The 21,532-nt window shown below is 48.6% G+C and overlaps 11 protein-coding genes across 11 annotated transcripts; 5 read left to right on the top strand and 6 right to left on the bottom strand.

The window, feature by feature from the left end:
• Positions 1-173: 173 nt before the first annotated feature.
• On the top strand, positions 174-1,975 carry FOIG_11554 (uncharacterized protein; the record flags this gene model as incomplete). The annotated part of the gene is made up of 3 exons (XM_031212126.1): positions 174-1,071; positions 1,120-1,767; positions 1,821-1,975. 3 exons carry the CDS (start codon positions 174-176, stop codon positions 1,973-1,975), a joined length of 1,701 nt encoding a protein of 566 aa, XP_031058103.1.
• Positions 1,976-2,043: 68 nt separating this feature from the next.
• On the bottom strand, positions 2,044-2,654 carry FOIG_11555 (uncharacterized protein; the record flags this gene model as incomplete). The annotated part of the gene is made up of 2 exons (XM_031212127.1): positions 2,044-2,563; positions 2,615-2,654. 2 exons carry the CDS (start codon positions 2,652-2,654, stop codon positions 2,100-2,102), a joined length of 504 nt encoding a protein of 167 aa, XP_031058104.1. The 3' UTR covers positions 2,044-2,099.
• A 1,435-nt stretch (positions 2,655-4,089) lies between these two features.
• On the top strand, positions 4,090-5,364 carry FOIG_11556 (uncharacterized protein; the record flags this gene model as incomplete). Its single annotated transcript, XM_031212128.1, has 1 exon — positions 4,090-5,364. The coding sequence occupies one exon, from the start codon at positions 4,090-4,092 to the stop codon at positions 5,362-5,364; it is 1,275 nt and encodes a 424-aa protein (XP_031058105.1).
• A 1,608-nt stretch (positions 5,365-6,972) lies between these two features.
• On the bottom strand, positions 6,973-8,254 carry FOIG_11557 (uncharacterized protein; the record flags this gene model as incomplete). The annotated part of the gene is made up of 2 exons (XM_031212129.1): positions 6,973-7,805; positions 7,861-8,254. The coding sequence occupies 2 exons, from the start codon at positions 8,252-8,254 to the stop codon at positions 6,973-6,975; spliced, it is 1,227 nt and encodes a 408-aa protein (XP_031058106.1).
• A 545-nt stretch (positions 8,255-8,799) lies between these two features.
• Positions 8,800-10,356, bottom strand: FOIG_11558 (cytochrome P450 oxidoreductase; the record flags this gene model as incomplete). Its single annotated transcript, XM_031212130.1, has 1 exon — positions 8,800-10,356. The coding sequence occupies one exon, from the start codon at positions 10,354-10,356 to the stop codon at positions 8,800-8,802; it is 1,557 nt and encodes a 518-aa protein (XP_031058107.1).
• Positions 10,357-10,765: 409 nt separating this feature from the next.
• FOIG_11559 (uncharacterized protein) lies at positions 10,766-11,870 on the bottom strand (the record flags this gene model as incomplete). The annotated part of the gene is made up of 1 exon (XM_031212131.1): positions 10,766-11,870. One exon carries the CDS (start codon positions 11,868-11,870, stop codon positions 10,809-10,811), a length of 1,062 nt encoding a protein of 353 aa, XP_031058108.1. The 3' UTR covers positions 10,766-10,808.
• Positions 11,871-12,742: 872 nt separating this feature from the next.
• Positions 12,743-14,186, bottom strand: FOIG_11560 (uncharacterized protein; the record flags this gene model as incomplete). Its single annotated transcript, XM_031212132.1, has 2 exons — positions 13,935-14,186; positions 12,743-13,879 (listed from the first exon to the last, which is right to left on the bottom strand). Exons 1-2 carry the CDS (start codon positions 14,010-14,012, stop codon positions 12,743-12,745), a joined length of 1,215 nt encoding a protein of 404 aa, XP_031058109.1. The 5' UTR covers positions 14,013-14,186.
• Positions 14,187-14,339: 153 nt separating this feature from the next.
• FOIG_11561 (uncharacterized protein) lies at positions 14,340-15,597 on the top strand. Its single transcript, XM_031212133.1, has one exon. The coding sequence runs from the start codon at positions 14,518-14,520 to the stop codon at positions 15,562-15,564; it is 1,047 nt and encodes a 348-aa protein (XP_031058110.1). The 5' UTR covers positions 14,340-14,517; the 3' UTR covers positions 15,565-15,597.
• A 319-nt stretch (positions 15,598-15,916) lies between these two features.
• FOIG_11562 (uncharacterized protein) lies at positions 15,917-17,885 on the top strand. The gene is made up of 2 exons (XM_031212134.1): positions 15,917-16,216; positions 16,269-17,885. Exons 1-2 carry the CDS (start codon positions 15,957-15,959, stop codon positions 17,815-17,817), a joined length of 1,809 nt encoding a protein of 602 aa, XP_031058111.1. The 5' UTR covers positions 15,917-15,956; the 3' UTR covers positions 17,818-17,885.
• A 45-nt stretch (positions 17,886-17,930) lies between these two features.
• FOIG_11563 (salicylate hydroxylase) lies at positions 17,931-19,172 on the bottom strand (the record flags this gene model as incomplete). The annotated part of the gene is made up of 1 exon (XM_031212135.1): positions 17,931-19,172. One exon carries the CDS (start codon positions 19,170-19,172, stop codon positions 17,931-17,933), a length of 1,242 nt encoding a protein of 413 aa, XP_031058112.1.
• Positions 19,173-19,947: 775 nt separating this feature from the next.
• Positions 19,948-21,405, top strand: FOIG_11564 (uncharacterized protein; the record flags this gene model as incomplete). Its single annotated transcript, XM_031212136.1, has 1 exon — positions 19,948-21,405. One exon carries the CDS (start codon positions 19,948-19,950, stop codon positions 21,403-21,405), a length of 1,458 nt encoding a protein of 485 aa, XP_031058113.1.
• Between the last annotated feature and the right edge of the window lie 127 nt (positions 21,406-21,532).

The following is a 21,532-nucleotide window of genomic DNA, read 5'->3' on the forward strand; positions in this document are numbered from 1 at the left end:
GCTTCCGAAACGGACAACACGAGGGCTGGGTTGTAATATTTAAGAACGGGCTGAAGGGGAAAAATAGAAGTGAAAAATAAAACAAATCATTTGAATCTCTTTGTTATCTCATTTGCCATCATAATTCTCTGTATTTGAAGTCCTTGGTTGAGATTCAGCTTGTGTCGGCAGAAATGAAGCTCTTGCAATTTCTCCCGGCTGGCATTCTCTGCCTCAGCCAAGTTCACGCCCGAAGCCCTCTTCACCAGCTAAACCGCCGCGCTTGTAGTGGCAACACTGCTTCTACTCGCTCAGAGTGGTGCGACTACTCCATTGACACGGACTACAGCACTGAAGCTGTAGATACTGGCGTCACTCGCGAGTACTGGCTAGAGCTGACAGATGTTACTGTTGCCCCTGATGGCTACTCTCGCTCGGCCATGGCCGTCAACGGTACCATTCCTGGACCTACTCTCTTTGCTGACTGGGGTGACACTGTTGTCATTCACGTTACCAATTCTCTCAGCACTTCTCTGAATGGTACAAGCATGCACTGGCATGGTATTCGTCAGAACTATACCAACCAGTATGATGGTGTCTCATCTATCACTCAATGCCCCCTTGCTGTTGGGGAGTCAGTGACTTATACCTGGAAGGCCACCCAGTATGGCTCGACTTGGTATCACTCCCACTGGGCTCTGCAGGCATGGCAAGGCATCTTCGGCGGTATCATCATCAATGGACCTGCCACGGCAGACTACGATGAGGATCTTGGCATGGTGTTTCTCAATGACTGGGACCATCAGACCGTTGATGAGTTGTACAGCTCAGCTGAGACCAATGGACCTCCCACCTTGGACAACGGTCTCATCAACGGCACAAACGTGTACGGGGACGATGACAGCTCTTCTCAAACAGGTACTCGCTTCAATGTCTCTTTTGAGTCTGGCACTTCTTACCGTATGAGACTTGTCAATGCAGCAGTTGACACTCACTGGAAGTTCTCGATTGACAACCATACCTTGACTGTGATCGCAGCAGACCTTGTACCGATCGAGCCTTTCGAAACCACAGTTCTGGACTTGGGCATGGGTAAGACTGTTATTAATTCATCCTTTTGCAATTAACTAACCTCTGTAGGCCAACGCTACGACATCATAGTCACTGCAGATCAAGCTGACGTCGCCGACAACTTCTGGATGCGCGCCATCCCGCAAGCCGCCTGTTCCGATAACGACTCCACCGATAACATCAAGGGCATCGTCTACTATGGAGACAGCCCCGGCACGCCGTCCACTACTGCCTACGACTACACCGACGGTTGCGATGACGAGACGGATAACATTGTACCATACATATCCAAGACAGTTGAAGATGCCAACTGGAATGATCTTGAGACAGCTACAGTTGGCAAGAACACAGCTGGTCTGTTCAAATGGATGCTCAACAGCACCAGTATGTTGGTGGACTGGGCAAACCCTACACTGGCTCAGGTCCTCAATGATACAGCGGACTTTGAGACCGATGATGCGGTGATTGAACTCAGCGAGGGAAACCAATGGGTTTACTTCGTGATTGAGACGGCTCTACCAGTGCCCCATCCCATTCATCTCCACGGACATGACTTCTTTATATTGGCTCAAGGGACGGGTACTTATTCTTCCTCCATCACCCTGAACACAGATAACCCTCCTCGACGAGATACGGCTATGCTGCCAGCTAACGGGTATCTTGTTATGGCCTGGGAGACTGACAATCCTGGCGTTTGGCTATGCCACTGTCATATTGGTGAGCCAAGATCAGTCTGAATTTAGAGCATTACTGACTTTGTGAAACTTTAGGTTGGCATACATCTGAGGGATTTGCGTTGCAGTTCCTCGAGCGTTCAAGTGAGATTGCCAACATCTCTACATCGAGCTATGTGTCGGATGTTTGCGATGGCTGGAGTACTTTCCAGAGCGAGTCGTCGATTGAGCAAGAGGATTCTGGCGTCTAATACTACAAGCCTATTTCTTGTACACGAACTTTCGCCTATTGACTGAAACTGGGAGCATAATTGCGTGCTGATTTATGGCTACACATGTACTTCTCTTACTGATGGGCGTTGCCAACCGTGACCACTATAGCAAATGATCCATTCCAGCCTCACCAACCTTCAGCACTGTCCAATCCTCCATTCGCTTGGCCCCAAGCTTCTCGTAAAATCTCAGTGCTCTCGCGTTATCCTTCAAGCAGAGCCACTCCATCTTTACGCAACCCGCTTCCTTAGCCGCTGATGTCATAGCTTCGACCAACTTCCGCGCGTATCCGTGAGGTCTGTATTCTGGGACGACGTAAATCTCCTCCATGCAGACTCCAGGAGCAGCTCCCCATGTCGTGTAGTTGAAGAAGTAGATTAACAGCCCAGCGGGTTTCCCATCTGGTGAGAAGGCTAAGATGGGATGTCCAATACGGCACGCCGAAGAGTCGGTGACGTCTGATAAGTTGAGTGTCTTTGCGAGACGCTCTTCAGTTGCAGTGACGACGGTTCCTGGTGCTTGCTCTTCTGCGCCAGCACGGATTAAACTCAAGATAGTAGGAACATCTACCTTAAGACTTAGTAGAGGGACCAATGGTTGTCTTTACAACTAAGTACCTTGAGAAGACGCAGGACGGATTTCGGGTGAGGAGGCCATCTCGAATCACGAATCTTCAATGTTGGCAGCGATATTCAATGTACAATTCCTCAAGGAGTAACGATCATGTAGTAATCTTTCGGATTACTGGAATTTTCGAGAGTTCCATCTTATTTATACTAATCTCCTCATGAAGTAGCTCTGCGCCCTATCCATGACAGGTGGAGTTTGCGCTGGTTTGCTTGCGGGGCTCAATGACTCAGCTTGTCAACCCGAATGACTCTCTCGGTCCTCTTTCCAGCCGAAGGATCAAAGAAACACATATAACCCACTGAATAACATATTATGCCAGTAGCGCTCTCACAGACATCCACGGCGATAGGCCGAATTACCAATTGACAGATCAAAGCCCGATATCGGTCCAAACCCCACTGAATGGACAATGGGAACAAGTGACAGCCCGGGGACTTGCTCCCTTTTGAATCGAGGGTAATTGAATCGCGATTTACTATAGATTTGATTTGAAGGGCTAGTGATATTGAACTACAGAAAATGAACTGAATCAAAATGATGATAGGAACGGTTCACCGCGAACTGCTCTGGCTGCAGCCACATACTTTTGCCAAGCTAGAGAATATGATATCGTAGAGGCAGGTTTTGTTTAGAAGTCCTATAAAGCTTGTCTAAACCTTTTCGGTATCTGCGCAACATGACCGAAGGCAACTGATGAAAGATAAAACCCCATTTCATATACACTTTCAGGCACCAAACAGTAGCTAGCCAGGGTCCTATGATGAGACACTCTCATTACCTTTGCCGGAGAGACTGGGCACCGGGCCAGTAGAGTTTCCCTTGGCAAACCGCATTTCCAGTTCTCTTGATTGACCCTTTTTGCCTTTGGTGTGTCTCACTGGGATACTTCATAGTCAAAAGTTTAAAACTTTGTTAGCCAGTGATGTTGTCGTGCTGGTCTTGGACAGTTTTTTGTTTGAGTCTCGACCATTCTTCTGCTCAGTGACTACCTTCGGTTTTATCAATTTGACTTTTCTAAACCCGTGTTACGCCCAATATAACCAATCATCACTATCAGCTTGTTCCAGAATTATTCTGATATCATTACACGACATTCCAAGACTATGAAAGCTGTTAGACCTTTTTTCTTCGGCCCATATCTTTAGCTATGATTATCGAAATCCCTCATCTTTCTTTCGTCCCTCGCGTTGCTGAAACGGAGGGACAGGCCAGCACCCTTGAGCAAACGTACTTAAACATCTGATCGATGTAAACGGTACTGGCTACCTACCTAGCTCAGTTGGTAAAGATGAACTCGACTACGCCTCTGTTGTCCTCTCATCGAGTGTCAATGTCCTACAGCAGCTTGACCAACTTCCCTCCTCTGATTCTCAGAAATGACAGGAGGCGCAGAGGGACAAAGAAAAGCTTGCGAACCAAGATACAGATTCCCCTGCTGTGCTACGCGCATTTAATGGTGGCGATGGCATACTTCTCCATCTTCCCATATGTAGCTCTGATGGCACAGCACAATGGCAGTTCACGGGCCACTGATATCCGTGTCTATGTGGGCTTTTTTGAAGCACTATTCTTAGCTGCGCAGGCCCTGGCTTCGATATTTTGGGGCACCATGGTGGATAGGTTTGGTGGCAAGACGATGCTCATCTGGATTCTTCTTGGCACGGCTATCAGCTCGCCGATCTTCGGCTTTACTTCGTCGCTCTGGCAGATGGCGCTTTGTCGATGCTTCATGGGAATGGTGTCAGGTGGCGACGTCGTCATCCGCGCTATGATCGGGAAACGGTGCATGACGGAGACAGAGGCTACTCGTGGATTCAGCCTATCTGCCTTTGCTGGAAGCATTGGAATGGCCTCTGGACTTCTTATCGGTCATGCCCTTGTCAATCATGTCAGCCAATACTCGACTATCCTCAAAACAGTTTTTTTGCTTGAGCAACATCCGTTTTGTCTTCCGGGAATCACGATCAGTGTCATGAGTGCAACTTGCGCTATTGTCATTACATTGTTCGTCGAGGATGCCCAACAAAAGGTCAATAGAGTCGTGGATGACACTCCATCTACGAATTCTCTGCTCCCAACCTGGACATTCCTCTGTCAATTAATCGCGTCTCGTGGTGTTGGCGACACACTTTCGTCTTTTATCAATATTAGTCTGCTTGTATCTGCTTTCACGGCCGTGGCAACCCTCGCACTATACACAGACATTAGCCAAGGCGGCCTGGAATTCCCGGGCCACGAAATTACGCTGTACACGATCTGTCAGGGCGCTTTCTCAGCGTGCTGGCTGTTTTTAATATACCCAGCTTTATATCGACACTTTGGTACACAGAACATCATCTCATCAAGCCCGGTTCTTTTTCCTTTCTTCTTTCTGAGTATCAGCATCATGAACGCATTTGTTCGCCCTGATAGCGAAGCTGATTTCTTCATATTTCGGGTCATTTTGGGCGTGATGACAATCATGGGGCCTGCTGTCTACATGGTAGTTACGGCAGTCCGCGTTGGCTTACAAGAGGTATCGCCCAGTCCTCGAAAGCTTGGTTTGCTCAATGGAGTCGCAGAAGCGGCTTCTTGTCTACTACGAGTGATAGCCTTATCTATGGGTATTTTGATCCATGCCTTTTGCAATTACCATAGTGTGACAGTTGGGTACCTCAACTGGGTCGTCGTATTACTGATTGGGTTATCTTTCTTTGTTTTGATGTGTCCTACTTGGGCGAGGCTCATACGAAGTTAAAAGAAGAGCGAACACCGGGGCTCGTGGCTTCCAAACATTTATCTTAGTCAATGGACATTTCCTTTATTCCAGTTGGCATTGTATCACATAGATAGTGGTGATCAGCCGCATGACGTGGATGTATTTCGTAATATACGTAAGACTTCCTTCACTAGGAGGTAACAGTCGCTCTTGGCCCAACGATCCTTTGTTCCATAGATCTGTTTGGTGGCTTCCAAATAGGCTACTGATACCTCATTTGGTGCAATTTGGACTACAGGTCCGTACTTCTTGTGCAAGTCGAGAATAATGTCGCTGCGACGACATAAAATCTCATATATACTCAGTGGTATGTTGGAGACCTTACAATACCATGGACCAGGGACATGACGAAGGCTGCCATTACCGAGAAGATACGCGAGCCATGCATATATCAGAACAATGAAGACAACGGCAAGGGTAAAGCATAGGGCCTGGACGGTGAGGGCGTAGAGTAGCGTGTGTTCGGGTGGGGACGGCATTGCATATCCCGTTTACTGATGGTAGCGAGTAAAAAGGAAAGACAATGGTCTGGAGCTGTAACACTTACTTGCCGAAGGACTCTTAAACCCGTCTCAATAGTAGCCCATGGCCTTTCCTTTCTATTTATCCCGACTCTGAGAGATTCATGCATCTCTTTGTCGGAATGTTTGAATGATGTATGAAGTGGCACTGCACTATGGAACGGCCCTGATTGATGCACCAACACCTTTGCACAACTTGAGCATGCATCCAGCGTATTGACTCGGTTGTCTTCCCCTCAATCGTAGCACATTACACAGGCTTTCTTGCATTCTCCTTAGTCACTTGTAAGACCTTATAACGATAATTCAGAAAAAGACTTCCCGCGATATTCGGGCTCTGTCCTTATGCACGCATGGGGCGGCCTCGACTTCAAAGCCGCTTCAGGGAGATCGAAGTCGCTTATTCCATCGTGCCCTATATAGTCCCGTTCTTCAAAAGACAGAACAATCGGTACCGATTTCAACACATCAAAAGAAACTCACCATTACGTAGGTATAAATGCGCCCAGCTAGAGCTAAATGGTTTGCGTTGAAAGCTGAAGGCTTTATGTAATGTTTATAATACCGTTTATGCTTTGGACAAGGTATCTAAACGAAGTTCTGCACGACGTAAATCTTAGTGGTTGCCTCGTGATCGGAAGATCAGTTTTCTTCAAACGGTACAAGTGTCACCAAGATCGAACTGAGGCTGGCGACATCAACGAGGTACAGATTTATAATAGCGTTACCAATGCCCTGTCCCCCACGCTTTCATCTTGCTCTCTTCTGCGCTCTTGACGGTTTAGGTAAACGAGCATCCAAGTGGCACTCCGTCTATCACCGCTATTTCTTCTATGTTGTGTCATGACAATTTATCATGGTCAGTGACTATCATCCTACAGCGTTAGGTATAATGTCGCCTCATTGAAGTACGCTGAGAATATTTCGGCTACGTCTGGCACGTTCCAACTAAATGCTACCGAGTATCCCTATGGCTTACATTTCCAATCAACTATACTCTCAAAGCTATTTACTTCTACAGGATTTCCTTGGAAATACATAAAGAGTTCCATATCTTCGTCATTCTTTATGCACCATTGGCACCTTGAGCTCCGTTGCTAACATTGCGTATCTCCAGAGTGTGTTCATCACTTAGCTTGCGGGCTCCCCTCAATGTCACCTTCGTTTCTTCCCACTGCTCAAATCGTCTATAAGCAATTGGTGCATCCTCCAAGCTGTACTCGTTTGAGAAAAGGAAACCAGGCCTCGCCCTTCCGCTTTTCACAAGCTCCACTAGAGCCTTGATGTTCCCCTTAATGTCCACAAGTCCACCTTGGATACGGATTCCTTTGATCCAGGCTTCAGCCATCGGAAACTTGATCTCAGCCTTCAAGTCAGGCTTATGAACTATTCCCCTGCCACCGAATTCACTGACCAATGCAGTGATATGTACTCCGATGACACCGATACCACCACCGGAGGTAGTGATTTTCACAGCTTCACGAAGGATATAGTCCTGCTGCGGCTTCAAGTCATCATTGAGGCAGACTTCGCCCACGGCGTCGATGGCTCGAGTGACTCCTTGAGGGCGTAAAGCAAGGATCTGATCAGATGCTTTACCTCCACGGGTGAAGTTAATGGGCTGCGCACCAATGGAAGCAGCCTTGGCGAGGCGCGAGGCAACATGGTCGATTACGTAGACATGAGCGGCGCCGCGAATTATGGCGCTGTATGCAGTCATGAGTCCAATGGCACCAGCACCGAAGACAGCGACAGTATCGCCAGCCTCAAAGCCAGAGAAGTTGAGAGCGGTCCAGCCAGTGGGGAAGGCATCTGTAAGAGGTAGCCATTCCTTGTCATCAAGCTTATCGGGGAGTTTTGCCATTGAGGAATCAGCCCATGGAATACGAGCATATTCAGCTATTCACAAATGTCAGATGCATGAATACGAAGATTACCAAGAAAGCCATCTCACCTTGTAGCCCAGTATCGCCATGGAACATTCCACCAAGACCAAGGCCAATAATTGGCTGATCCGTGACAAGCATTGAAGGCTTGGGTAGTAAGTTTCCATCCTCTGCGAAGGCCAGAATGAGAACTCGATCACCGGGTTTGAAGAAGTCCACGGCTGGACCGACTTCCTCGACGATGCCAACGGCCTCATGACCCACGCCGAACTTTTCTTCTGTGCCGAAGAGACCGTGGTAGATATGAAGATCAGAGCCACAGATAGCGGAAGTGGTGATACGCACGACTGCATCTTCTGGTTCGATGAGCTTGGGGCGTGGGATGATGTTGACAGACATGTCACGAACGTTGCCCTCCCACTGGACAGCACGCATGAAGCCCGTCTTCGAAGAACTATCCATTTTGAAAAATAGTAATTTTTTTGAGGCAGGGAAATTAATTATACAAGAAATCTTTGCTTGAAGCTTGCTCTCCTTCTATTCAGCGGGTGGACACAGCAATTTATATCAACCAATCCTTGTCAGCATCAATTCCAGTCAGCTTCTCAAAGTAGAAAATGACGTGATATAGAAGAATCTGATCCGTCACAAGGTTTTAAGCTTAGCTGAGATATGTAAGAAATACTACCCTTGGGAATGCTTTGGTATATTATATAGTAAGCGGAATGGACTTGTGATGGGAACCGTCAGCGCCCAGCCTCACCGTGTAAGATTGGTTGGGGTAATACGAGGCTATGCCAGGTAACATGACCAGTCGCAAGTATTGATTCGACTAGAGAATTCCTTGTTCCCTCGTCAAAAGTTCTTATAGGCCTATGGATGGTTGATGGGTCAAGAGAGATGATGTTCTTACTATCAGGTGTGACACTCCCAAGGCTCACACGGCACTGTAACAAATGAAGCATCCGAATTATATGTCCAACTCTAACATTTACGGCTTTTGAGAACTATCTTCGCCAAATCTTGACCGGCAGCTTGCCCATGATCAAGTTGAAGGCTTCGAACCTGTCAACCGTAAAATCCTTAGTCGGCATCGCGAAGTCATAACGATGGACCAAAGTCGCCAATACAATCTGCTGTTCCAAATACGAGATATTTCGTCCGATACACCCTCTCGCGCCCGCTGAAAATGGGATGAAGAATGGTTCCATCCTCTTTCGTTCCTCCAGGTTGAGCCACCGTTCCGGTTTGAAGACGTATGGCTCAGGATAAATGTCCTCGTTGTGATGAGCGCTCCAGATAGTCATTGATACAGATGTATCGCCTGGGATCCAGGTGTCCATGATTTTAGCGCCTTCAGGTGGTGTTCGTCGTGGAAGGCCTGAGCTGACAGGTGGAATAAGACGAAGGCCTTCGTCGAGGCAGGCTTTGAGATATGGGAGGTCTTTGACTTTGTCGAATGGCGCAATTATATCGTCTTCATCCATAACAGCAGCAACTTCGTCCCTTAACTTTTGCATCTGCTTGGGATGACTAATCAAAAGCTGAAGGATATGTGTCAGGGCAATAGCTGTAGTCTCAGCTCCAGCATCGATGATAGCAGAGGTCTCAGCTACAATCTCTCCCCACTCAAGTTCGTTGGGAATACCATTCTTGTTGACCATAAGACACGAGAAGAAGTCATCGAGTTTTTCTCCTGCCTCATATCTCCTCAATCGGTCTTTAGCTTGGTGGTAGCAAATATCTCCCCACGGTGCACTGGTGGCCCAGTAGCTCTTCCACTTATTGGGGACGACTTTCGAGATACGGGCTAGCCATGGGTACAGTTCATACTCCCAGACGAAGATAGATTTGCACATGGCTGCGGCGTTCTGGGCTTGGCGGTATCGTGCCGGATAGAGTGTTCCGTCGGGTTTTTCGGCAAGGACTTCATCTGTACCGGTCTCGAGAAGAGTCATCTTTGAGGAGAGAGCGATATAGTTGATTGCTTCGATAGTCCAGAGATTGATCCAGTGGTTGAAGTCAACTGTGAGATCTTCGGGGTCGGGATTGGTGTTTGGCTTCAGAGGTCCCGTGCATCGTTGATCAAAAGCATCAAGTAATCGCTGCGTGGTATACTGAACTTTGAACTCCCACTTCTCAAGGTTCCTTGTCGCAAAGGCAGCAGATAAGAGTCGTCGTTTTCTGCTATGATCACCCTTATCAACAACATCGAACAAGTTACGATGCGTTCCGGCTAGGACTGTCTCCTTGTGATCTTTCGTGCACTTTGTCTGATGACCGTAAATGTCTCTGACGGCCTGTGGATGGCTGAATGACAATGCGTTGGGTCCGATCCTGAGAATGTGCTCGTCGCGGCGATCATGTTCAGCAGCGAGCGTCTCGGATCGAGTGCCAGTGTGACTGAGATAACAGTGACGCAGATCCGTCAAAGGAGAAAGCCAAGAGAAGTTTGCGTACTTCCTCAAACCCTTGGGATCAATGAAATACAAGATGATGGGATAAATGAAAAGACGAATCAATAGGGCTGCAAGGCCGGCCCCAAGGAGAATGAATCCGATCATGATTACAATAGCGTTCAGGATGAAGGTGAGTTGATTGATCTCGAATTCATGAGGAGTCGGATCTTATATCTCAACCGTTCAACTCAGAGGGTCAAATAGTGCGGCGACAACCCCGATGCATAACTGAGATGTGCACCAATGAAACTTCTCTATGTTCTCCATATTCAGCAGAATTTGATATCTATTGTTAGATAAATTGCCCGCGGGATTCACATTTCGGCGAAACACTTCCTAATTGAGATGGGTCGCCAAGCAGCTGGAGGAGTAAATTTCCGTTCCTGGTAATGGTGTCGAAAAGGTGGGATCGTGGAGTTGCGGGGAAGACGTGCACTAACATGACATCAATCGTGGGCCAGAAACAGCAATTGATTCCGCGGGAAATACATCACGATGTGAGTCGTCAAAGAAGCGAATACCAACTTTCAATTTACGCGAGCTTATTATGGAAAGCTCTACTTGTCCCTCTTCTGAATCTCAAATAGCTGCGGCAGCAAACCAGACAACATATCGTCCAAACTCTGCCATTTGATGCCCAAAGCCTTCTCAGTTGCACTTGCATCTACACCAAAATGCGTAGGAGCCTCCCTCAACCACGGTGTTCCCGTGGGAATCTTATCCTTGTTTTTCCCCGCAACCTCTCGTGCTACATCAGCGATCTCCTGGTTACAGTACACTCCCGCCGCAAGAAGATATCTTTCACCACTAGCTTCAGGAACCTGAATAGCCTTGAGATGCGCAAGAGCTACATCTTTGACACCAACCCAGACAGGGCCTTTGGTGGCAGGTATCTCGCCGTCTTGGCCGGCGGAGACAATACCATAAACGATTTGGTTGGAAGTGTTGAGATGTTCTGATGACTTAGGGACAGCGCCCTGCAGGAATGGTCCAAACACCATAGCCGGGTTCAAGCTTACAAGATCAAAGTGCGCAGCTGGGTTCTCTTCCATCCACTTCCACGCCACCTTTTCGGCAACGGTCTTGCTGGCGCGGTAGGCAACTGCTGCAGCTGGTGCATTTACACCATCCTCGTACGTCAATGGAGACCAATCTTTGGCAGTATAAATCTTGCCCGGCTGCAGTCCTTTCGAGGCATCGTAGATACCTGCAAATGAGTTGGTATGCACAATGCGCTTGACGCTACCAAGCTGATTTGCTGCGTTGAGGATGGCAGTTGAACCCTTGACAGCAGGGATCATAAGGTCTTTTTCCAAGTCTGTTGTATCATAGTGAAAAGGAGCAGCGAGGTGTAGAATTGCATCAGGTCGAATGGAGCCAAAGGCTGAGATGTATGATTCAACGGAAGTGATGTTCTCAACTACTCTGACAGAGAGATTGGGATCTCTGCCATGTAGTTCAAGAACTTGCTCAACTTTTGTCTGAGATCTGACGGTACCCAAGACCTTGTATCCTTCACATAAAAGAAGAGCAATACAGTGTTGGGCTATGAAACCATTGGCTCCAGTGACGGCGATAAGAGATGGTGGCAGAATGGGTTTGGGATATGCTGAAGGCATTTTGGCAGCGACAACTCCAGTGAATGGTTGCGATAACGCTGGAAATCAGGTTCAGGCTATGGTTGGAAATGTTTGAAGACTATCAAGGCGGTCATTATCGAACATACAGAGGTCTATTCTATTCTATTGACAGATCACCCGCGGTATTCATCGCCTGTGCTTCTTTTAGTCTAGCCTTGTCATGGCCGTCGCAATGGTAACTTTGCGACGGCTGCAGCGCCGGAGCGCGTTCGATCAAATCAGCGACGGGTCCCGCCGATCGCGCTCCACTCTTGTGACAGTCGGATAGCGGCGCCGATTTTGTCCAAGAGCCGATTGATTCTCCTCATGTTGAGATGACGTCACAAGCAGATTGTCTATTATTTGGAGTACTACAGGTTAACCCCGCATAAGCAAACAGCTGAGCATTTTATTCGATAGTTACGCTAAGTTCTTCACTTCCTTTCGGTTTACTTCTCTCAATTCAGGCGCTATCGTCATCTGTTGACAGTTTGCGACGGCTTATTGAGTCCTATCTTATCGTTATCGTTCAGCTGATAGCGCCGATAACAGCTGTTATCGGCCAAAGGTCAGTCACTGGCCTGTGGCCTCAGCAATGGTGCTGTTAAGCATAGCATACCCTGTACACAGTCAAAAATCCCAGCATAACCATGTAAAAAACAGAAATAAAGCGATTTTATGTAATCTCATAAGTGTCAGAAGGTTTTACAGAGCAGCAAGATACCAGACTAGTGAATTAAGCGCCAACAGCTGGGCTTTGGCCTCTCATTTTGCAGAACCATGTTGTTCTACTAAGATTTGGCGTATAACTCATCTCACATGTACCACCTTCAGGGTCAACGTTTTTCAATCGATGCTTTAATTGGTAATGACTAAACTCCCGCGATTGCCCTCTTCTTCAAAACAGCCGAGTTCTCATTTAATCCGGCCCAATCATGAGCATCCAAGCAAGCCTGTCGACTTAACAACACAGCGACTTTGGTCCTCTCCCTTAACTCCGCCTCATACTCATCAATAGCTTCACCTAACCCCTTTCCTTTATGATAGGCTCCTTCCAGAACTTTTGTTAACCGATAAGCGTCAAGGATACCATGGTTCGCTGCTTCGCCTCGATACATGGTCATCGCATGCGCCGCATCGCCAGCCAGAGTGATCCTACCATTGCGATTATCCCAAGGTGGACATGGCCAGTCCTGTAAGACAATCTCGATGACTTCAGACCCCTCTGGGATCCTTTGCACGGTATCCCGTAGCACCGGATTGAACTCTGTTGCTCGTTGCTTCATATATGCCAAGCGCTCCGCGTCAGTGGCTTTGACTTCGTCTTCTGGTGTCTTCATAGGCCAGGATATCATGACCTGAACGCGATAATGCTCGTTATCTGTTCCCGCGCTACCGTTGACGAGTGGCGTTTCCAGCATACTGAACCAGAAGAACGTCCCTGTTTCAGGATGACAGCCTTGAAATAGAAGAGGATCGATATCTTTTAGTGGCTTTACCTGCTCTGGCGTAAGATCTAGAGCAGCACCGGTAAATCGTACGGGTAGTCGAATATTACGGTATGACTCTGGTGCTAAGAACTTTCTTGTTCTTGAGTTGCTACCCTCAACACCAACGATGAGAGACCCTTCAGCTCGAGATCCATCCTCAAACATAGCGACAACACCATCATCGCGCTCTTCGATTGATGCAAGTCGCTTATTCCAATTGACATTATCAGACACGCTCTTGAGCAAGACCTTGCGCAGCTTCTCTCTATTAACACGTCTTCGGTCGCCAGGTGGGATAAGGAACTTTGGCTCAAGGGTCTCGAGGTTGATGAACACGAATTTTCCAAGCCCTTGACGGTCGGCCTCTGGGTCGACTTGGACTGATTCGACGTCCTTGAACGCTTCTTCTGATAGGAGTTCTCTGAGGAACGGGAGGACCCAATGGAGGGTTATGGCCCAGCCTTGACCGCGGGAGCTGATGTGACTGTCGCGTTCGTAAATCTGGAACGGAATGCCAAGCTTCGCGATCGATGTCAGTGCGTCAATTGATGAAATGCTCGGGGAAGTGGATTACCTTCTTGAGGCCATGGGCGAGGACAAGGCCAACGACTCCAGCGCCGATTATGAGAACTGGCTTACGGTCTTTGGACATGGTGATATTCGCGTGAGCTGACAAAGAATAGTCGATGATTTGGGTCTGTGTAATTCTCGTCGCTTTGAACGAGGGGAAATATCAGGGTTTATTCTCTCATGATATCAGTTGGACCCTTGAGTCCCTTTGCATTTGAAGTGAGTGCGACGGCATCACACGTCATGAAGGAAGCTCTTATCGGGGCTTATCGGCGTTACAGTGATGTCCCAGCAGCGCGGTTCAGTGCGTCCAGCTCAGTGAGGGGTCGGTCGGAAGTCGCCGTTATGCAACCGTCGGAAAACCATCATCAATTGCGCGCCAGACTAGCTCAAATTGTCACTGTAAGATAGCGGGGACCGCGGAAATTAATGATCTTTGCGACAAGGCAATTCACATTGGAACATGCGCCGGAACTGGGTGCGATGGAGGTGAGAAAAGATTCATTCAAGAGTCAATTGATCTCGCTTCCGATTCATTGCATCCTCAACCCATTCACCCCCAATATCGAATCTTTACAGCAATTGCCATGACACAAGACACCAAACATGAGGCTCTCCAGCCTGTTCATCCCTCGATGAAGGGCAAACTCGACCCTGTCTTTGAGAAGCTCTACAACGACAATGTCGCCAACACTCCCCTCAAACCGATTGACCTCGGCATCCTTCGATCGAAATACTCAGTTCTCTACTCGTACGGCACTGGCCCTGCACCAGATGTCGCGCGCCAATACGATACTCAAATCGTCACGCATGAAGGCATCACTCTTGATGTGAGAGTGTATGAGCCCGATACTGCTGGTCCATGGCCTGTGCATATCGACTACCATGGTGGCGGTTGGGGTCTGGGCGATCTTGATACTGAGAGTCATATTTGCAAGCATATCTGCAATGTCGCTGGCGTCGCAGTCATTGACGTCGCATATCGTCTTGTACCTGAGAATGCTTTCCCATGTGGTGTTACCGATAGTTTCGCTGCCCTCAAGTACATTTACGAGAAGGGCGCTGAGCGATTCAGTATTGATCCAGAGAGAATCTCCGTCGGTGGAGTCTCAGCCGGTGGATTCATCAGTCTTGCGCTGGCACACATGGCGCGTGACGCAGGCATTCCTCTTAAGCTTGTTGCTGTTGGAACACCAGTGATTGACGATTTGAGTCAATACTCTTCAGCATCAGATTCACCCTTCAAGTCTATGCAAGAAAATGAGCATGCGCCAACACTCAATTGGGGCCGACTAGCTTGGTTCGACAAGCTCAAATGGAGCTCCCTGGGTTCTGCACCCGAAGAGATCGCTGAGAAGCGTGCGCAAAAACCCGCGATTTACGGCAACTTGTTCAAGGCTGATAACTTCAACAACCTTGCAAAGACCGTTATTTACACAGCTGGCGCAGATCCATTGAGAGACGAAGGTGAAGCTTACGGTATGAAGTTGATTGAGCATGGGAATGAGGTGACGATGAAGAGGTTCCCGGGTGTACCGCATCCGTTTATGCATATGGATAAGGATCTCTGGCAGGCGAAGGAGTTTATTCTGCAGACTGCTGGTGCTATTCGGACTGCTTTACATGAGCTATAGCTTTAGATAGTGTAATTAAATCATTTTGTTAAAGACTGAAAGACGTCATAAGCATCGATATCGTGAGCCTGTGTATCATCAATCCGAGGGAGCGCAAGGAATAGATGAACCTGCGATGCTCATAGAGTTGGTAGCTCAAGCCAACCAACGGCTGGTCGCTGAAGACTTCACTGTTAGCGCCCTATCTCCCCATACTCGACAGCGCTATCTACCCCGCTTGATACCACTGTAGCGCCTGATATGACGGATACCATATCACCAAACTAGCTGTTAACAGTCTAGCACTCACGCGCTATCAAGATAACGAGGGAGCCGGTTCGTAATTCCGGGTGACCCATACCTCCTCCCTTTCATTACCCCAGCTTTTCCTCCTCCTCATTGACCTCAAAATCATGGCGACGCGCGAGCGATCGAGTAATACCTGCTTACGATGCGCCGAGATCAAACAGCGCTGCAAGGGTGGTGTGCCCTGTGATCGGTGCAGCAGGTTGAGTCTCCCATGTCGTCCGAAGGGGTACTCGGGTTTGTTTTCCGGAGAGCTTGGGCTTGATGGTGGCGATGGGATTTCTGTTGGTCAGCCGAAAGCAAAAATACGCAGGGTACAGACAGGTTGTTTGACGTGCAAAAGGCGTAAGAAGAAATGCGATGAGCGGTGAGCCCCCACCTCGTTTGTCTTGATGAACCCGATCTCATCCTTGTCATAGGAAACCCAGCTGTGGCGATTGCAGGAGACTGTGCCTCGACTGTTCGTGGCCGACAGAGAGAGCAAGTAGACAAAGGCTCAACAGCTGGACCAATGAATCATGGCTCAGCGCAGAACAAGTCCTCGACCTATCTTCGGAGACATCACCAAGCCCAAATCCTTCACCAGGTTCAGTCCAATCCAACGTGGACCTGAGTATCGCCGACTTGCTATGCCAAATGTCCACAGCCGTTCCTGTAGATGGTGCCGACGTTGATATGACGGGGACGTTGCCAGAACTATCCTGGGACTTGACAACTGACTCAGGGTGGCTCGATATTCTTCCGGAAACACCTCCCGTTGCTGAAGACTCACCAGACAGTCTACCGAATACCACGCTGACTCTGTATACACCGAGCTTGGTACCGGACATGACATCTCCTCACGACAAAGCATTACTAAACCACTACTCAAATATTGTCGCCTCAGTGCTATCAAGGCATCCAAACACGACATCAAACCCCTACCTCAGCTATCTCGTACCCATGGCCGTCTCAAATCAGCTTATCCTGCATTGCGTCCTCGCTTTGAGCGCAACACATTGGCAGAAGCTTCAACCCGACATGCGAGATAGGGCGTTATACCACAAAGGGCAAGCGACACAATCTTTGGCCGGTCTCCTACCCCATGTCGATGGGGGCTCAGTGGATGTTGCGCTGGTGTCTTGTCTGCTTTTGTGTATGTCGGAGCTGTTCGATGGTACCTCGGCAGGATGGAAGCTTCACCTCCAGGGCGCAAAACGACTCCTGTCAACAGTCAAGTCCCAGACTGGTGGTAATTTGGCAGGGCACTTCAAGTTCTTTGTCAAGCTAGCACGCTTTCTAGACAGTGCAGCAACTACAAGTACCTGCAAGCCTCCTCTAATAGATGACAAGACAGTAACCACTACACCTGAGCCGACTGAAGATTCTAGCAATGATGATGCTGCAGTTTATGGAATACCGAAAGAACTGTTCCACATGGTCGATCGTGTGAACAACCTGGCTAGCAAGAGAGGAACAAGGGTTGATGAAGCATCGGAAGCCTTGTTTCGCCAAGAAGCTGAAATGGTTCAAGGTCGACTGGATAATTGGGCCTATGATTACGGTGGACTCGCTGGCGCTGTTGCATCTCTGTCACCAACAAATGACGACGTACTCAATGCAACGACTGCATACGAATGGGCACTCCGGCTCCGACTTCACCAAATCACAGAAGGATACTCTCTGACAGAGAAAGTATTCGAGTGTGTCCAGCACATTCTCGACTCAGCACAGAAGATCCGTTATGGCAGTCCTCTCGAGAGCTGCCTATTGTTTCCTCTGGTGATGGCAGGCGGTGCATGCAATTGTCTTGAGCAGAGGATGGTGGTGCAAGACAGGCTGATGATTATGGAGCGGACTTGTGGATTTGGGTATGTACACCAGAGCCGTGAGCTGGTTGAGACTGTTTGGAAGAGAAGGGAAACAGAGACCATGGTTAATTGGGCTAGGATTCGATATGAGGAGATGGGTGGATTAGCACTCTACTGATAACAATGCACAGTATTACGAACAAACGCAATTGTACTGGTGAGACATGTAATTGAAAGGCTATGAAAGAGAGGACTATTTTAAACAGGCTATACACAAGCTCTAAGTCACCCCTACGAAGAGACTTCCGCATCATTGACCAGCCCGGCGATATGAGCATGCATATCATAAGCACAAACCTCATCAATCGTCAACATACCCGGCTTCGTATTCTTGCTCGACCAACCAATCCTTTCATTCAGATTCTCTCTCGCACGCTTGCTCGCTTCTTGCAATCTTGTAGCACGTGGCTTTCGCTCCGCCTCATACAACTTGAGACGCTGCTCAACGGTCAGGTCTGAATACTTCTCTGAGAACAGAATACCCAAAGCACCTGCATCTTCGATTGCCATGCATGCGCCCTGACTTTGGTCAGGCATCATGGGATGCGCAGCATCACCGAGCAGTGTGCAGCGGCCTTTTGTCCAGTAGGGATAAGGATCGTGGTTGTATAGACGCCACATCTTGATGTCTTCTGCGTTGAGGAAGAGCTTGATGAGCTTGGGGTCCAGCCCAGGGAATGTAGAAGCAAGGACGTCGCCGGTAGTGGAGATGTTCCATCCATCTTCCTTGGTGTCATTCTTCTCAGCTGGGTAGAAGCAGTAGCATGAAACAACGTTGTTATCGCTGCATGCTGACAGAACGATCTTGGTCTTGGTGTCACCTCCCCAGAACTCAATTGCCTCGTTGTTTATGTACTCCTCCAGACCGAGATCGCGAAGCTTGTCGGCGTAGATGATGCAGCGATAACAGCAAGATGTGCTGGGCACGAAGTTCGGAATGACGCCGAGCTGCTCACGCATCACACTTCGGATACCGTCGGCACAGATGATAGCATCATGTGTAGCCTCATTACCATTCTCAAAAGTGATATGGCCAGTTTCAGTGTCAAGCTTGGATGCCTTGTGCCATGTCTTTAGCTCAGCAGGTCGGCCTTTGCCACTTTGCGACAAAGCAGTGTCCTTGAGGTGATTATGCAAATCGATTCGATGAAAGTTGTTGTAGTCTGTACCGAAGCGTTCGCGATAGTCTCCCAAAGGGTATGTGCCTTCGACTTCTCCAGTAGAATAGTCGTGGCGAATGAGGTTGCGCAGGATGACTGGCTTGGCAGCGGGAATGTCAACGTCCCATTCTTCCAAGAAGCGGGAGCCATTGGAGGCGACTGAGAGAGATGCACCGACTTCACCACCAAAGTCGTAGCGCTCGTAGAGAGTAACTTGGTGGCCAGCTCGTCGGAGGGCGATGGCGGCGGAGAGACCACCAAGACCGGAGCCGATGATGCCTATTGAGAGAGACGTTTCTGTTCGTCCAGGCATGTTGTGTTGTGAAGAGCTTGTATGAATAAGTTGAGGCTAAAATTGAGCCGCTTGGCTTAGTGATACAGAGAGGTGCTACAAGATGCAATGAAGTACTTTGTAAGATGTGATTGAGTGTATTGATGAGAAGATTGTAATTGAAGTTCTAATTATATGTATCGTAGTCTTATGCCCGGCGCTCAAGTCATGTCATTACTCTCGTCTCACATCATACCAACCCCAGACTGTTCCGCCCTCCGACAACTGAGGCTGAAGACCACTATCTCAAACCGCGCGGACCGCTATCAACACGACGAACCCAAAAACCATCCCTGAGACCTTGAAGCGACGGGCGGGGAAGTAATCCGCATGATTTCATTGGTCCCGCCCATCAGGATCCGACGGTTGCAGCTTTATCGCGGTCTAGCCCAATCTAGATAGAGTTTACCGACTTATCATCATTCCCCAGGTTTTTGAAGTCTAGGCTCGGAGCTATGACTTGAACTTTGTCAAGATAACATTGCGACTGCTCATGTTTGGCTGGTAGACGTCGTAAAGGTTGTATCGCAGGTTCGAGGTACTTAACCCTGTCTTGTCGTCCCATTGAGGCATCTCCTTTTGGCTTCAGTACAGGCTGCCTTCGTCTATCGATCGCTACCTTGCCACCAATTGCACTCTTCGTTCAACTATCTGACTCTTACTTCAACTCACATCAACCATTTGTGTAGCCCGATAGGTGAGTACCTAACAACTTGCACTGACTGCATCTGTCTAACATCTTCTTGGCAGCTTCACCATGACTCCCACCGACAACGAGAAGATCCCAGACATAATGCGTCCTCCCTCCGTCACCAAGGGCTCAGTCCAAGATGTCATCAGCGAGACATCTCTGAAGCCAATCACTCGCAAAGTCGACTACCACCTCGTTCCTCTCATGCTCGTCTGTTACTTTCTCCAGTTCCTCGACAAAGTCCTCATCAACTATGCCAACATCATGGGTCTTTCCGAGAACCTCCAATTCACAGGAAATGATTTCTCCTGGATGGCCACAGCTTTCTTCATTGGTTTCGCTGTTGCTGAGTTTCCTCAGGGTGTCTTGATCCAGAAGTTTCCCGTCAGCAAGGTCCTTGGCCTCAACGTTGTTCTCTGGGGTATCGTTATCTGCTGCTCGTCTGCCGCGCACAACTTCCCTGGTATGACAGCTGCGAGAACTCTTCTTGGCATGTTCGAAGCAGTTATCTCACCTGCCCTTATCATGATCACTTCACAATGGTACACCAGAAGACAAGCGACCCCAAGAACCGGTATCTGGTACTGCGGTCTTGGCATCGGTCAGACTGTTGGTGGACTGATCTCGTATGCTGCTCAGCACGGTAGCCGAACCAGCAGTTTTCAGAGCTGGCGCATCATGTTTGTGTCAGTGGGCGCCTTCAACATCATGATTGGTCTTCTTGTTTTCTTCTGGATGCCTTCCAGTATCAAGGATGCCAAGTTCCTTACAGAGCAGGAGCAGATCATGCTTCAAGAAGCACTTGACGCTGATCAGGGAGGGAAAAGCGCCAAGGTCTTCCGCCGCGCAGGTATTTGGGATGCTCTCAAGGACATTCAAGTTTGGCTGCTTTTCCTCAACACTGTTCTCATCGTCATCCCATCCGGCATCATTACAACCTTCTCTGCTACTCTGATCCGCGGCTTTGGATACGACCCCAAGCAGGCCGCCCTTCTCAACATGCCTGCAGGTGTTGTATCAGTGTCGGCCACCTTACTCAGCACTTTCGCCATCCTCTACGGGTTCCCACGATGGCTGGGTCTTTGCCTTCTCATGGTCCCGACTCTTGTTGGCGCAGGACTCATGTCCTTCTACTCCAGCAGTCAAGCTGGCTCCCTTGCTGGAATCTACCTGATCAACTTCGACGTGGCACCTCTCGCACTTATTTATGCTCTTGTCGGAGCTAATGTTCAAGGATACACCAAGAAGGTCACTACGAACGCCATAGTTGCTGTTGGCTTCTCCATTGCCAACATCATTGGGCCGCAGACTTTCCAGGCAAAAGACGCGCCAAGCTTCATCCCAGCAAAGATCACCGTCTTCTGTGTTTGTGGTGGCTCTGTGGTTGTTACTATTCTTACTAGAATTCTTTATGGCCTTCGAAACAGGAAGGGAAGAGTTTCACAGGATCTTGGTCAGAGTGGAGAGGTTGATCCGGATACCATGACGGATAGGAACAACCCTAACTTCTTCTATGTTTACTAAACAAGACGAGTTAGTTTCATAGTATTTTAGTGCTCTAAGAATGAGTTTCAGCCATCCTGATTATTGTATCTGCGCTTCTGAGAAAGCATTTAGTCGACTTGTGATGGTAGTCAGGCAAGGAGCAACA

Source organism: Fusarium odoratissimum, assembly GCF_000260195.1.
Source record: "Fusarium odoratissimum NRRL 54006 unplaced genomic scaffold supercont1.22, whole genome shotgun sequence".
In the NCBI taxonomy this organism is placed as follows: Eukaryota; Fungi; Ascomycota; class Sordariomycetes; order Hypocreales; family Nectriaceae; genus Fusarium; species Fusarium odoratissimum.

Coding starts and splice junctions, on each gene's coding strand:
- FOIG_11561 (XM_031212133.1), top strand. CDS start 14,518: ATGACACAAGACACCAAACATGAGGCTCTCCAGCCTGTTCATCCCTCG.
- FOIG_11562 (XM_031212134.1), top strand. CDS start 15,957: ATGGCGACGCGCGAGCGATCGAGTAATACCTGCTTACGATGCGCCGAG. Junction 16,217..16,268: donor AAGAAGAAATGCGATGAGCG/GTGAGCCCCCAC, acceptor TCCTTGTCATAG/GAAACCCAGCTGTGGCGATT.